Below are 15,098 nucleotides of genomic sequence, written 5' to 3' on the forward strand. Positions count from 1 at the left end.
TTTTTACATTTTGTGTCCTGTAAGCCTCATGTATTTGGTTTTCCAATTTATTCTTCATGCTTTTGAAATTTTCTGATACTGTCTCATTGAAGAGATTGTACATTCCTTTGGTTTGAAACTCTGTGCCTTCCTCTATTCCAATAACTCTTATATTTGGTCTTCTGATGCTGTTCCATAACTCTTGAATGTTCTGTTCATGGTTTCTTACTATCTTCACTGTGTGATCAACTTTATTTTCCAGATTTTACACTTTGTCTTCATTATCTGACATTCTTCCAAGTGATCTAGTCTGTTGGTTATGCTTTCTAATGAGTTTTTTATTTGATTTATTGTATCCTTCATTTCAAGGATTTATGACTTTTTTTTTTCAGAGTCTGTAACTCTCTATTGAAGTAATCTTTTGCTACCTATATTTGCTCTCTTATCACTTTGTTGGCGTGCGTGATCAATTTTTGCCCATATTTGCTCATTTAAGTCATTCTTTAATTCACAGATCATTGTAATTATGAACCTTATGAACTCCTTCTCTGACATTTCATATCAACTTTGTTGTCCATGGGTTCTTGCTGGGTTTCTGTTCTCACAGCTAAAAGGCTCAGGGGTCATGCTAGGTAAACTGGGCTAACTGGGCTGCACAAAATAACCACACAAGAGATACAAATACCTTTTTCTTTGGGGTTGCTATGATGGCTCCTATGACCTTAAGGGTCCACAGGAAGAGAGAATGAGAGAGCACGCGCTGACCCCTTTTATTGAGGAGAAGCTATTCAAATGAGTCAAGGGGTCAGGTTTCAGGGGATTGAGTCTATCTTTATGATGTCCACTGTCAGCAGGTTGACTGACATCTAGGTAGACCACACCCAAGGGCACAGTAAGAGAAGGGGATACACACAAGGCACTTCCATGGAACATTCTATCCTAAACAGGACAAGGGATTATACTACAAAGGAACAGGTGAGCATAGCCTCACCCATGGGGCAAGACACGCCTGGGCACGAAGACACAGTCACTCAAACCCTAGAAGAGCGGGGCAGTCTAGCAGCATGGGTGCCTGATGCCACATCGCCTGGCAGGGGAGTTAACTCAGTCAAGTGCGAGGTTGGTCTCCCACAGGTTCTGTTGTTACAGTATCCTGGTTTGTTTGGGGTACTTTCCTCCCTTGTTTTTTCATGTTGTTTATGTGTCTTCCTTTCTTGCAGTGTAGATCTGAGATATTACAGTTTCTTCCCTGTATTCTTGTAGTATCCGTGCAGATTGTTTGTACCTCACTTTGATATTGGGCTTTCAGACTCTGCCAGTGTCCCTCAGTGTATGCTACTATATTTAAGGTTGGTGGGCGGCAATAGCAGAGGTAATTCGAGATAATAGTTAAGGTGCCCCAAGGTGGAAGCAGTGTCTTTCAGAGATGGAGCTGCAAGAGTGGGCCTCATACTCCCTTTGGGATGTCTGCTCTGAGAACCAGCTGCTTCTAGGCCCTGTCGTCAAAAAGTTAGGGGCTACTGTGTGGGGAAGGCTATGGCAATGACTGCAGTGTCCCAAGATAGAAGTGGGTTAGGCTTAGGCTCCTAACCAGCAGGGGTATGCAAACTCAGATCTTCCCTGGACCTGGGTCCTGTGCAAGTCGTTGTGGACAGATCTGTGTGGGGCCTGACTCTTGGGGAAGTGTGTTGGTCGGAGGAGGCTCATAGCCTGGGTCCTTTGCCAGCTGGTGTGGGCAGTCTGGGCTGGGTCATGACTCCCGCAGTAGTCCACTGATCGGAAGGCTGTGGTCCTGTGCCAGTCTCTAGTGGGGGTCTGTCCCGCGTTGGAGCAGTGGACCCGGGCCTACTGGGTCCGACGTGTGCTAGTGTGGGCCATCTGGGCTTGGTCTTCTATTTTAAGCTTTTATTATTACTTAGTTCAAAGCACTTTTTATTTACTTTTCTTGTGCTTTCTTCTTTCACTTCAGAGATATTTATAAGTGCATCATTTAGTTTTGAAATAGTTGACGTGGGGGTGAGGTTCTATATGTCTTAAGGTGATTGAGTTCTTTTTTTAAAATATTTTTTAGTTTTAAGTGGACACAATATCTTTATTTCATTTTTATGTGGTGTGAGAATCGAACCCAGTGCCTCACGCATGCTAGGTGAGCGCACTACCACTTGAGCCACATCCCCAGCCCAAGGTGATTGAGTTCTAATGTATTAAATCATGCAGGAAACACAGTCTGGAAGATTTCAAGTTTTTTAGAAAGTAAAGAAAAAAAATAAACCTCAGAACAAAGAGGGCTATATTCAAGAGGTAAAATGGACCACTCTTACAAACTCAGGGCCTTGTGTATGCTAGGCAAGCACTCTACTTCTGAGCCACATCCTCTCACATCCCCAGCCTGGATATAAGTCATCTTACTTGGTTCAAGCTACAATAATAAAGTTTCTTAGATTGGGTAATTTACAAATAACAAAAATATATTATTTACTGTTTGAATGCAGTAAAAAAGATAAAGGTGCCAGCAAATTCAGTGTCAAAATGTTGAAGACCAGTTCTTCATAGATGATGCATTCCATGTACCTTAATGAAATATTTTGTTAAGTCTAAGCTTTTTGTAGATGCCCTTTATCATGATGAGGAAGTTCCCTTCTAGTTCTCATTTTTTGAGTGTTTTCTTCATGAAATAAAGGGTTTTGTCAAATGTTTTATTGCATCTATTGAGATGATCATGAGAGTTTTTTGGAATTCTGTCAGTATTAATTGAATTTGGAATGGCAAATGAATTTTGCATTTATAGAATAAATCCCACTTGGTTGTGGTGCATAATCCTTTTTATATGTGCTGGATTTAGTGTGCTAAGATTTTGTTAAGGATTTTTATGTCCATGTGCATGAAGAGTTTTTAATCTTTTCTTGAGAAATTTTTGTCTGGTTTAGGTATCAGGGTAATATTGTCCTTATAAAATGGAACATATTCCCTCTTCTTTTTTTATTAGAAAAGTGTTGGTATTAATTCTTTAAATATTTGTTTGTATATTTGGTAGAATTTAATAGTGAAACCACTAAGCCTAGAATTTTCTTTGTAGGTAGTTTTTTTTGAGTACTAATTCAATCTCTGCTTGTTATATACAGACTATTTCTTATTGAGGCAGTTCTAATTTTTCCAGAAGTTTAACCATTTTATCTAGGTCACCTGATTTGTTGCTTACATTTATTCGTAATTTATCCTTTTTTGTAAAGCAACAGTGTCAATTTTGTTAAGTTTTTCAAAAGAACTAGATATCAATTTCATTGATTTCTCCTATTATTTTTTTGTTCTTTGTTTCTTTGATGTCTACTCTAATTATTTAGTATGCTCGTCTTTTTCCAGTTTCTTCAACTAGGAAGTTAGGTTATTAATTTGAAATTTTTCTTCATTCTTAATCTAGGCATTTACAGCTATAAATTTCCCTCTAAGCATGGCTTTAGTTGAAGCTCTTAAGTTTTAATATATTGTGTTATTTCTATTTGTCAGCTTTTCTGAATTCTCTTTTAATGTCTTTCTGACTCATTTGTTTATTGATAGTTTTTTGTTTAATTTTTGTTATAATGTGTTTTGTTAAAGTCTATTTTGTGTAATACTTGTACAGATACTCAAGAATTTATGATGGGTTTACTTCTTGATAAAGCCATTGTATACTAAAAATAGTATAAGTTCAAAATGAATTTCACACATCTACTAAACATCATAGTTTAGCAATACAGTGTGGCATAGCCACTCCATTTTCCTATAGTTACCTTATTACTTGGTTCTCTGTTATGAGTTAATTCACCCATAGTCTAGGTTGTAGTTTCAGTAGGTGCATACATCTTTTTTCCTTCTTGAAAAAAAAAAAAACTTCCATTGTTTGTTTTGTGGTACTGGGGATTGAATCCAGGGGTTCTCTACCATTGAGCTACATCCCCAGCCTGGTCTTGAACTTTGATCATCCTGCCCCAGCCTCCCAAGTGTTTGGGACAGGCTTGTGCCAGTGCACCTGCATACTCTATTGTTTTTGAGAGCCCTCATGTGTGTTCCAGAAGTCAGTACCCTGGGGAAGAGATTAGGAGCTATCTGCCTTATGGCCCTTTCTCCCCCAGGCAAATTCCCTCCAACTGGGTAGGGGGACCAGTGCAAGTATTTCTGTGAAAGATATCTCTAGGAGCTGAGCTCTCAGTAGAGTGAGTGGCTGTAACCAGATGTCATCTCCGTTTGCCTATGGTTGATTTGCTTCTCTCTGCTTTGAGCTATCAGCTCCCATGCCAGAGGAAGGACAGTTGGTGCCCCATTATTTTTAATGTACCAAACCTAAGTTAGAGCCTTCATATCAATGAGTAGGAGTTGAGTGGAAGAAGGGAGCCCTCACTTTTTGGACCCTTCTCAACATGATTTTAACCTTGGCTGCAGGGTGGGGGGGGATAAGAAATCTTAATGTTGTTTACAATAGAAACCTCTCTGGCTGGCAGCTAGGGGTAAAGGGAGTCTTTTGTTCTTAGCTACTGCCATCTGGCACTTCGTTTCTGCCTCTTTAGACTGAGAGAGGGGAGGTAGAAAACATTTTGGTTCAAATATCACACAAATTCATCTCACTGAATCTTAATAGACTTTATTGAACAGAGGTTTTTTTGTTTTTGTTTGATGTTTACTCTTAGGATCATTTCCAGAGGCTTTATGTGGTTATTTTTTGTTGCTATTTTATTTTTACACCAGTTTTTCTGGGGAGCAGGTTAGCAGAACTCCTTATGTTGTCCTGACATAAGTTGATCCCTGGGAAATGCATTTTCTATCTGGATTTTATACATAACAACAAAAATTGGAGGAAACTAGCAATCTTCCACAGCCTATTGGTCAATTGTCAGTATGTGTTAGTCTGTTTTACGTTGCTATGACAAATAACTGAGAAAAAATGACTTAGAGAAGGAAAGATTTATTTTGGCTTATGGTTTCAGTTTTCTGTTCACATGTTAGGGCTTGAGTATGAGGTGTTCCCCAAAAGCTCCTACAATATTCAGAAATGATTGGATTGTGAGAGCTATAATCTAATCAGTCTATCCTAGATAGAATGGGCTAACCAGGTGGTAACTGAGCAACTGGGGTGTGGCTGGGGAAGGTGGGTTACTGGGGCAAGCCCTAGAAGGGTTTATCTTCCCTATGATCCTTTCTACTTTTCTTTTTCTGCCTACTGATCTCCTCTACTGTGCCTTTGGCCATGATATTCTTCTTTACCTCAGGCCCAGCAATGGAGCCTTCCTATAATGGACTGAATCCTCCGAAACCATGAGTGAAAATGAACTTTTTCTATTCTAGGTGGTGGTGGTGGTGGTGGTGTGTGTGTGTGTGTGTGTGTGTGTGTGTTGCTTGGGATTGAACCCAGGGCTCTGGTACATGCAAGGCAGACACTCTACCAACTGAGCTATATCCCCTATCCCTCTAAGTTGTTCTTATCAGGTATTTTGGAAAAGTAATAACACACTGTGATTGGCTGGCTCCAAGGCAGAAACATGGCAGAAGTGCTACTGTTGTTGAAGTTTGAACATTAGAGAAGCACGCTGAGGCAAGCATATAAAACAGGGTTTATTTAAAAAGGGGTAACATAGACTTTTCCCTGGAGGGAGAAGGGGCCATAGCTGGTATTCCAGTATCCCCAAAAGCAAGGTATTCTGCCCTTTTTATATGTCCTAGGCTTCCTTTTTCTCTTTCCCCTTATCTTTCTCCTTCCCACCTACCTGACTAGGCCTAGGAAATGCTCAGTGGGATGGCCATAAGGTGGGAAACAGGTGGGTTGAAGGGGGAAGGACATGATGGAGCTGCCCAGGACACATTAATTAACAACCTTATAGCTCCCTGTAGGGAGGGGCAATTCCTGGGACAGGTGACCATAGCAACAGGTTGGAGCAGGGGGAGCTTCTTGATAATAGTGGAAGAAGGACTCTGAAGGAATTAACACTTCAATCCCTCATTTGACAGTCTCCAACTTCCCAGGTCTCACTCAAAAGTGGCCTCCTTGATCTGCCCTGACTTGATTTATCTATCTATACTAACTGCCTGTCTAATTCTGGCTTCAGAAGAATGTGGCAGAGGAAAACTGCTGGGTTTATGGCAGATAGGAAGATGGGGAGAATGGGTCAGGGAAAAGATATAGTCCCCAGGGGCATGGTCCCAGTGACCCATTTCCTCTAATCATACCTCACCTGCCTACAGTTTCTCTCGGGAGTACATTCAGATTATCAGTTTATTAAATGGATTAATCCACTGATGTGTTTAGAGTCCTCATGATCCAATCACTACCCTGAAGCCACCCGAAGCCCTACCTCTGGATATTATTGCATTGGATACTGAATCTTTAACGTGAGGTTTTAGGGGGTTATTCCAGGTCCAAACCATAGCACAGTAGAATCTTTTACAGGACTTTATCTTTGTGTTCACTTCAGTTTTTCATGGCCTTTTCATCTTTTAGTCCTTTGTGTTATTTTGTTTGTTCCTTTTACTTTCTCCTCTAATTTTTTTTTAATTTGATATAGGGAAAATTTTATTTTAAAAAGGCAATACATGAAAGTAAAACCAACCAAATTTCAAATCACGGAAAGTATAACATTATTCCCTTAAGACATTCAGAAGTAGGAAAAAAATCTAGTATAACTGCTTTAAAAAATAGGAAAAAAATGTACAAATATTCAAAGCCTGAAAGTTATTTACTTTATAACCTTTCAGGTTTTTGCTCTTATTGCCTCTGACTGGCCATTTTATTGACATTTTACTTCTTCTTTCCCTAGTTGTCCAATCACATCTTAATAACTCCTGGGAATCCATTTGTAGTTTCCAGGGCTCCATTCTAATCTCTTTGAAATTTCTTTGTGTTTGTATAGGAATACATACTTAAAACATGGTATTATTATTTTGGACTTCAGGATAGTTAACTTGAATTTTTGAAAAGATATGTTCAGTAGGATTTTTTAATTATAATATATGAAGAACAAATGTTTATGTATGAATTAAAGAGAATGTCAAATAGTGAGAGTTGAAATGTTTATTTTAAATTAGACTTTAACTTTGTATATATACAAGTGCCAAGATTGATTTCTTATCAAAACATAACTTTATTTTTTTAAAAGCAATAATCATTTTCTTAGTAAAAATATATTTAGTTTGGATCTGAAATATTTCCCATCAACTGTATGTTAAAGGCAATCACCAGCCTCTGGTGCTATTGGAAGGTGGTGAAAACTTCAAGAGGTAGACATTGGCTGGAAGGAATTATGCCTTTTGAGGAATGCATTAGAAGGGGATATTGGGATCTCAATCCCCCTCTTCTCTCTCTTTACTTCCTCGCCTTTATGAGATGACTAGGCTTTCTCTGACATAGACTCTTGCAGTAATGTCCTATATCACCATAGATCCAAAGAGGGTCAAGCAATTGTGGACTGAAATCTTGAGCCAAAATAAACCTTTCCTCCTTACAAGTTATTGGTCTCAGGTATTTAGTTGCAGTGACAGGAAACTTACATCTCTCTAGAGGTACATATGAATCACCTATGGAAATTATAAAAAATATAGAGCCCAGGCCAGATGTTAGCCCAATTGATTCAGAATTTGGGGATAATAGGTTCCAAACCTTTTAAATAACAAAGTAAAATTAGATTTAATTGCATCTAAATTTCCTGGAGTTCTTTGAGAAAAAGGCTGAACCTCTTCATTTTTACTCCCACATCCCCATCTTTTATCTTAGCTTTTCTCCTTTGCTCCTTAATTATTCTCAGTTTTAGAAGTAGAAATTGAATTGGTGAAAATTGAAGACAGTATTAGTAATTCCATTCGAGGGATTTGGGTTGAATGAGGTAGAAACTTTGGGCTGAAACGAGGGGACTTGATAGTGGAAAATCTTTACTTTGAGGATACAGAACAATCCAGAACTATGAAGTTATTGTTAAACCATGACTCAAAAGACCACCAACTCCAATTTTAAATCAAATTAAAGCAAGCTTGTAATTCTGGCCAGGACTGTCTCCCAAAAATCCTGGGCTAGAGAACAGTACCCCAGCTCTCTAGGAGCAGTTTTATAGCACACAAAGTTGCAAAGGGGGTTGTTTTGAGAATTTACAGATAACAGGATTTTGACAAGCATAATACAAAGGTAGATAGTAGGTTAATGATCTACATGGCTTAACATTTCAAGGTAGGGAATAAATTTAGATCTCAACATCAGAATTTATGAAGCGCCACTGAGGTTTTAGAGAGGGTTGTTATCTGGTCAAGGGGAGCCAGAATTTATGAGGCACCACTAAGGTTTTAGAGAGGGTTGTCATTTGGTCAGGGAAAACCAGGCATAGGTGAGTTCAAGGCATGGGCAGGAATTCCAAACAAGTTTAGAAATCACAGTAATTTATAGTAAAACAGAAATTGACTTTTCATGACTTTGTGACGAGATGGTTCCCAATCTTAAGGTGGAATTAGGCTGCGTTCATCAGTTATGTTCCATTTAAAGTAATCTTAGAATTTTGGAAGTTACTAAAAGGTACGTCTGTGAAGCTTCAAGTATAGTAGCATTCTACAGATTCTTCAGACTTCATTATATGAAAGAGAAATTTTATTCTCTGAAAATATATTTGGTTTTGTTGGTAATTAATTTATATTCTCCTCAGTGTCTAGCAGAAGCCCAGTACTTCATGTAGGATTTACATATACTTTTTACAATGACTATTTTTGTCCTTCTCAGCAAAGAGTTAATTTCAAGACCTTGTTTCCCTACAAATATAATTCTAAAATTGGAATTATACTCTTAAAAATTAATCTTTTGCTGGGCTGCAGATGTGGCTCAAGCAGTAGCGTGCTCGCCTGGCATGCGTGCAGCCCAGGTTTGATCCTCAGCACCACATACAAATAAAGATGTTATGTCCGCCAAAAACTAAAAAAAAATAAATAAATAATAAATATTAAAATTCTCTCTCTCCCCCCCCTTTAAAAAATTTAATCTTTTGCTAAATCCAAAGGACTTAAGCCATTCTTCACAGAAGGCCATCTTTATTATTATGTGTAGATTTTAACTGATGTTTTGTTAATTTAATCCACAGATCTCTATCTATAAAATGAATATATTACCTTCTTGAATGATTGGTTTTTAAGGATCAGAATTGCATGAGGTGGCATGTGTGAAATTTTTACTTTGAGGTGGCTTTTTTAAAAAACAGAATTTCAGATAAATCTGACCTCTGTTTACTTGTTAATTGTTCTCCAGGTAAAAATCAATAGCCTGGGTAAATATCAATGGGCTATAAAATTTTGTTTTCATTATTTATAAAATATCTTCCTAGGGACTAAGTTTGAGGTTTGCAAAAATTTAGCAATCTCATATTCAGATCTTGTACTAGTTAGTTAAAAGCTCATAGGATATATTTTTAAACAAAGAACCTTATGAAGTCATTTTCAGCTAGAGTTCTTGAGTGTAGTTTCTAAAGTTTGTCCAGTTTATGTGAGAGATGTGTTCTATTAGTGGCTGTGATACTATCTGTCCATTGTGAGTTTCTACCAAGTTGCTAAAGGTCCCAAATGGGTGCTGCTGTGGTTAACTTAATCCCCAATACTACAGTATTAAAAGTTGTGGACCTTAGGAGGTGATTGAGCCATCATGGCCCTACCCTCATGGGATTGGCACTGTTATAAAGGAGTTCAAGGTTGAAGGGAGCATTCTCTCATCCCTCTGCCTTGTGAAGAGATGAGACAAAGCCTTCACCAGACACTAAATGCCAGCATCTTAATCTTGGACTTCTCAGCCTTCAGAACTGTCAGAAATAAATCCTTAATGTTTATAAATTACCCAGTGTATAATATTTTATTATAGTACTATAAGTGGACTAAGACAGATGGTTACTCCAATTATGTCATCCTAATACAGAAGCTTAATTACATTATTTGATTATAAAAACTGCCTTTGCTCAAGCTCCATCTTCTGATTCTGTGTTCTAAGTTTAATTACCTGGATGATCTTTCTATGCTACAGGTGGTAGACAGAATGTTAACCTCTCCATTTTATCTATTCTAATCCCTGCAACCTAGGAATGTGTTATCATACATGGAAGAGAGCAGTTAAGATTCCTAATTGGTTAACTTTAAAATAAGAATATTTTCATGAATGAAAGGGGTTGACCCAGTATAGTCATAAGGATTCTTAAAAATTGGTGTGGAATGCAGAGGACAAGTTCAGCTATAGGATACAAGAAGAATACACTGTTCTTGGTTTTAAAGAGAGAGGAAGAAAGGAATGTATGTGGCTTCTAGAAGTTGGAAAGGAATGGAAACAAATTCTTCCTGAGGAAAAGTAATGCAGACCTACCAAAACCTTGATTTTAGCCCATTGAAACCCATTATGTTTCTGAACTAGAACACTACAAGATCATAAGTTTGTGTTTTAAATCACTACATTGGGCTGAGAATGTTGATAAGTAATAAATCCTTGCCTAGAATGCGTGAGTCCCTGGGTTTGATAACTAGTACAGCAAAACCAAACAAAAGCCAGTAAATTTGTAGCAATTTATTAATAAAGCCATAGAAAACATTCCATAACTTTGATAAGAATTATAATTTGGCATCATTTTCAATTTCTTTGCAATTCTATAGTACTAAAGTGTGAGCAATTACCATCCAGCTATTAGGCTTAGGGTGGTAGACTATATACAGCAGATCTGGCCATGGTCTACCATGCAATGTCTTTATTTTTACATTCCCAACCCCTAATACAAGGACTGCCAAAGCAGAGAGCATAGTAACAGTTTGTGGGGTAAATAAATATATGTTCTAATTAGAGTTAAAATCAGGATCGTTATTAGGTATGCATTATTGATTTATGTTCATCTTTTGTGTGGTAAAAGTGAGTTGTTAAGTGAATGTAGTTTCTAAAGTTGACTAAAGAAATAGGTTAAGATGGGTTTCCAAACTTAAGTGTCCATTGGAATCACCTGGTGGGTCTGGTAAAACACAGATTGCAAACCCTCAGGCTTACATTTTTTAATTCAGTACCTTTGGGTGGAGCCTAAAAATTTGCAGGCTGATATTGCTATTCTGGTGCTCACTCTTATGACATTTCATTCCTCAGCCCCTCTTGGATACACTCTGGGCAAACTAGCTGCACATGTTCCCTGAGAATTCGGCCTGTTTTTCTCTTCTGTAGCCATCCAATCTGTCCATGGAGGTTATAGTCTACAGGCTTACCTAGTACAATTACTAGTTTCCCTGAGGTTTGTTCCTCCTTCCCAACCCCTAGCCTTCCTGCGTCAGAAAATAAACATTCATTTAGTTCTTTTCATTTGAATAGAGAATAATAAAGCTAAACTTTAAAACAATCTAAAATTGAAATGGAGACATTAAAAAAGTTAACAAATTCTTTAAATCCTATTATTGAAAAGAATCTGAGATTTTGATTCCCTACTGAGATGACTATCCTTCTGGAGGGTTTACCTGGCACTCTTAGATTATATAAGACTTCCTATCAATCACTCCACAACACACTACTTCCACAAAAATAACCCTTCAGCATACTTCTGTCATTGTATTCATCATGCCATTTTGTGATTTTTCTATATATTTTGTCCACTACACAGTTTATCTTCTGTCTTAATGCTTTCCATGGTAGTATCTACCAATTAAGATGTGCTAGATAATGCTACAGAAGGAAGAAATAAATAAGTAAGTGAAGTACAACCCTTTGCTTCTATTTCCCAGAGATGGTGGGATATGTCAGGTTTTCTGATCCCTTTCAAAGCTACTGGCAAGTGGCACAGTCCGGCTGCAGCAAAATAACGGGGTGGTGGGGGGCGGGTGGTGATGAGCAACTTATGTATAGATTGATACAGCAGGAGTAGGAGCCGTTTATTGTAGGACAGGAGTGGTATTTATACATTCCACACAGCTTATCTTAATTAGCATAAAATAGATACAACAGTCAACCAATAAGGAATCTCCACACTTAATGGCTCGCTGGTGTTACTTCACAAACCACTCCCTCTGGCATTTTGCCAGGCGCTATCCAGACTTGTTTACAGACTCTAACATTTCTCTGGCAAAATGCCAGGCACCATCCTGACTTGTTTACAACAGGCAAAGCTGAAGAATGTTTGCTTTTAAGGGGTAAATTGAAGCTCTGAAGATGTCTTGATTGGGTGACACTCATTCAGCTAAGTCACCCATCATGCCCTCCTAATTCACCAAATAAATAAATTTAAGAATTTCTTAAAATAATTTCTCTCTTTTTTTCTGTATGTGATTGTCTTCTTATTTGGCTGTGTTCCTATCAGTCAGTTGAACAATTGTTTTTTTTTTTGTTTTGTTTTTTTTCTCCCTGGAAAACTTGTAGGATCTTTTCTTTGTTGCCATTGTTCTGAAATTTTATGATCATATACTTCAATGTGATTGTATTTTTATTCATTCTATTTGGCATTTAGTGGGCTTTTTAAATTTGAAGTTTTAAAAATTATTATGTAGGGTTTTTAAAATTAAAGGCAGTAAATGGACTGGGCTTGTGGCTCAGTGGTAGAGTGCTTGCCTAGCATGTGTGAGGTACTGGGTTCAATTCTCAGTACCACATGTAAAAACAAATAAATGAAATAAAGGTCCATCAACAACTAAAAAAAATTTTTTTAAAGGTAGTAAATGTACATGTGAAAAAAAATTAACCAATATATGAGCATAGAAAGTAAATTTACCTTTTCACCAATCCCCTTTCCATATACAATAGCCATTCTCTTTAGTTCTTTATGATGGTGATTATTAAAAGCACCTCTTTAGAAATCAAGAATATCATAATATATAATCATGGTAATGTACATACATATTTTAAAAATAGGCACTGGGGTTCTGGCTCTGGTAAAATACTTGCCTAAAGTGCTTGCTTTACCAGAGCCAGAACCGCAGTCCCTATTTTTAAAATATGTATGTACTTGCCTAGCATACATGAGGCACTGGGTTCAATCCCCAGCACCACATAAAAATAAATAAATAAAAGTATCATGTCCATAGACAACTAAAAAAATATTTTTTAAAAAATAATGCTGAGTTTTGCCACTACTTTATCATTGCCTCTCTGCTTATGTAATTTTGGAAAAGTATTATATAGTAATATAACCAAACTTCTGGGAAATTTCTAAATACGAAAGTACTCACTTGATACTTACATTTATGTTCATGTCTTTTATTTCTGTTTGATATTCTGCCATTTGTTCATGTTGTATTGCGTGATAAATTATTTTTTTTCAAAGCGGGTATTTGTTTATTACTACTACTAGTACTAGTATTGTTATTTTGGTACTAGGGATTGAACCCAGGGGATTGACTTTAATTCTTTCAGATAAATATCAATACCCAGGCCCTTCTACTGAGCCACATTCCCGGTCTTTTTTATTTTATTTTGAGACAGTCTCACTAAGTTGACTAGAGCTGAAGCTAAGTTTCTAAGGCAATATCAGTGAGATTAAAATTCTCAAGTTTTCCTTTGGATTGTCTTATGCTTAACATTAATGAATTCTGGGACTATTTCATTTTTTTTCACATTGTTAAAAATAAGTACTTTAATTCACTTCATTCTAGATTGTTCTTTTGCAAAACAAAAGAATCCCAAACAATCAAAAAACCCACAAAGTCATTTCTTTTAAATGATATTGTTTTTTTTTTTTTAAAACACCGTATGATGACAGTGTTAAAACAGTCTCTGGAATTTAGTGAAGTGGTTGATGGTGTGTGAATATGTGATCAGACATATATGTTAGGAAAATATGTATTGCAAATAAAGTATTATATTTTAAAATTTTAACTGATAAAATATCCAAGAGTTTGACTACGGAATTTGTTGGATTTTAAGTGATTAAGAATAATTAGCTTTATTGTATTCTAAACTGAAGCTAGGTATGTTTTTATGTATTTTATGTACTTTTATGTATTTTAACTAGTATGTTCTTGATGGAGATTTGAGTTAATGGGAATGAAGCATGTGACTAAATGCACTCTAATAATATCTAGAAGTCATGCATACTATTTTTATATATTAAGAGTTTTGAAAATGACTGTAATATAAATATTGGTTTTATATGCCTTTTCTTTTGCCAGATGATGGGCCTAGTCAAGACTCTGTTACTGAGACTGCCATGACACTGCCAAGTGAATCCAGAGTTAATATGCATGCTATCGTCACATTAAAAATATTAGACTATAGGTATGTAATTCATTTCTTCCCCTTTTCTAATTTTTTAAAATTCATTCATTATAACTGTATATAACAGAGGGATTCCTTGTTGCATATTCATACATGCACATAATATATCAGAATTATTTGGCCAGTGTCGCTCCCCAACACTTCTCCCTTCCTCTCTCTCTCCCTCCCCACCTCCTTTCCTTTACTGATCTCCTTTTGATTTTCATGAAATTCCCACCCTCTCTTTCTTTTCCTTTGTCCTCTCTAGCTCTACATACAAGAGAAAACATGACCCTTGACCAGCTGAGTTTGGCTTATTTCACTTAACATAATTGTCTCTAGTTCCATATATTTTCCTACAAATGACATAACTTTATTTTTCTTTATGGCTGAAAAAAATTCCATTGTGTAAATAAACCACATTTTCTTTATCCATTCATTCATTGATGGACACCTAGGCTTTTTCCATAATTTGGCTATTATGAATTGTGCTGTTATAAACATGGGCATTCATGTGTCACTATAGTACTTTAATTCTTTAAGATAAATATCAAGGAGTGGTATAGCTGAATCTTATGATGCTTCCATGCCTAGTCTTTTAAGGAGCTTCCATGCTGATTTCCACAGTAGTTGCATTAATTTACAATGCCACCAACAGTGTAGAAATGTCCATCTTTCTTCACATTCTGTCTAGTATTTATTTGTATTCTTTTAAAAAAATATTTTTTTAGTAGTATATGGACACAATATCTTTGTTTAGTTTTATGTGGTGCCTCCCAGTGCCTCCCAGTGCAAGGCAAGCTCTCTACCACTGAGCTGCAGCCCCAGCCCCTATTATTTGTATTCTTGATGACTACCATTTTGGCTGTTGTGAAATGAAATCTCACTGTAGTTTTGATTTGCATTTCCCTAATTGCTAATGACGTTAGACATTTTT

The 15,098-nt window shown here is 36.8% G+C and overlaps 1 protein-coding gene across 3 annotated transcripts in view; it reads left to right on the forward strand.

The window, feature by feature from the left end:
* The window catches only part of Lrrc40 (leucine rich repeat containing 40), a 62,514-nt gene that overhangs the window by 34,039 nt on the left and 13,377 nt on the right, over nt 1-15,098 (forward strand). For all 3 annotated transcript variants that reach the window (XM_076862299.2, XM_076862301.2, XM_076862300.2), the window contains one exon: nt 14,077-14,182. In XM_076862299.2, the coding sequence (XP_076718414.2) occupies nt 14,077-14,182 (106 nt within the window). The remainder of the gene's footprint in view (nt 1-14,076; nt 14,183-15,098) is intronic.

Source organism: Callospermophilus lateralis, chromosome 7 (assembly GCF_048772815.1).
Source record: "Callospermophilus lateralis isolate mCalLat2 chromosome 7, mCalLat2.hap1, whole genome shotgun sequence".
NCBI classification, from domain to species: Eukaryota; Metazoa; Chordata; class Mammalia; order Rodentia; family Sciuridae; genus Callospermophilus; species Callospermophilus lateralis.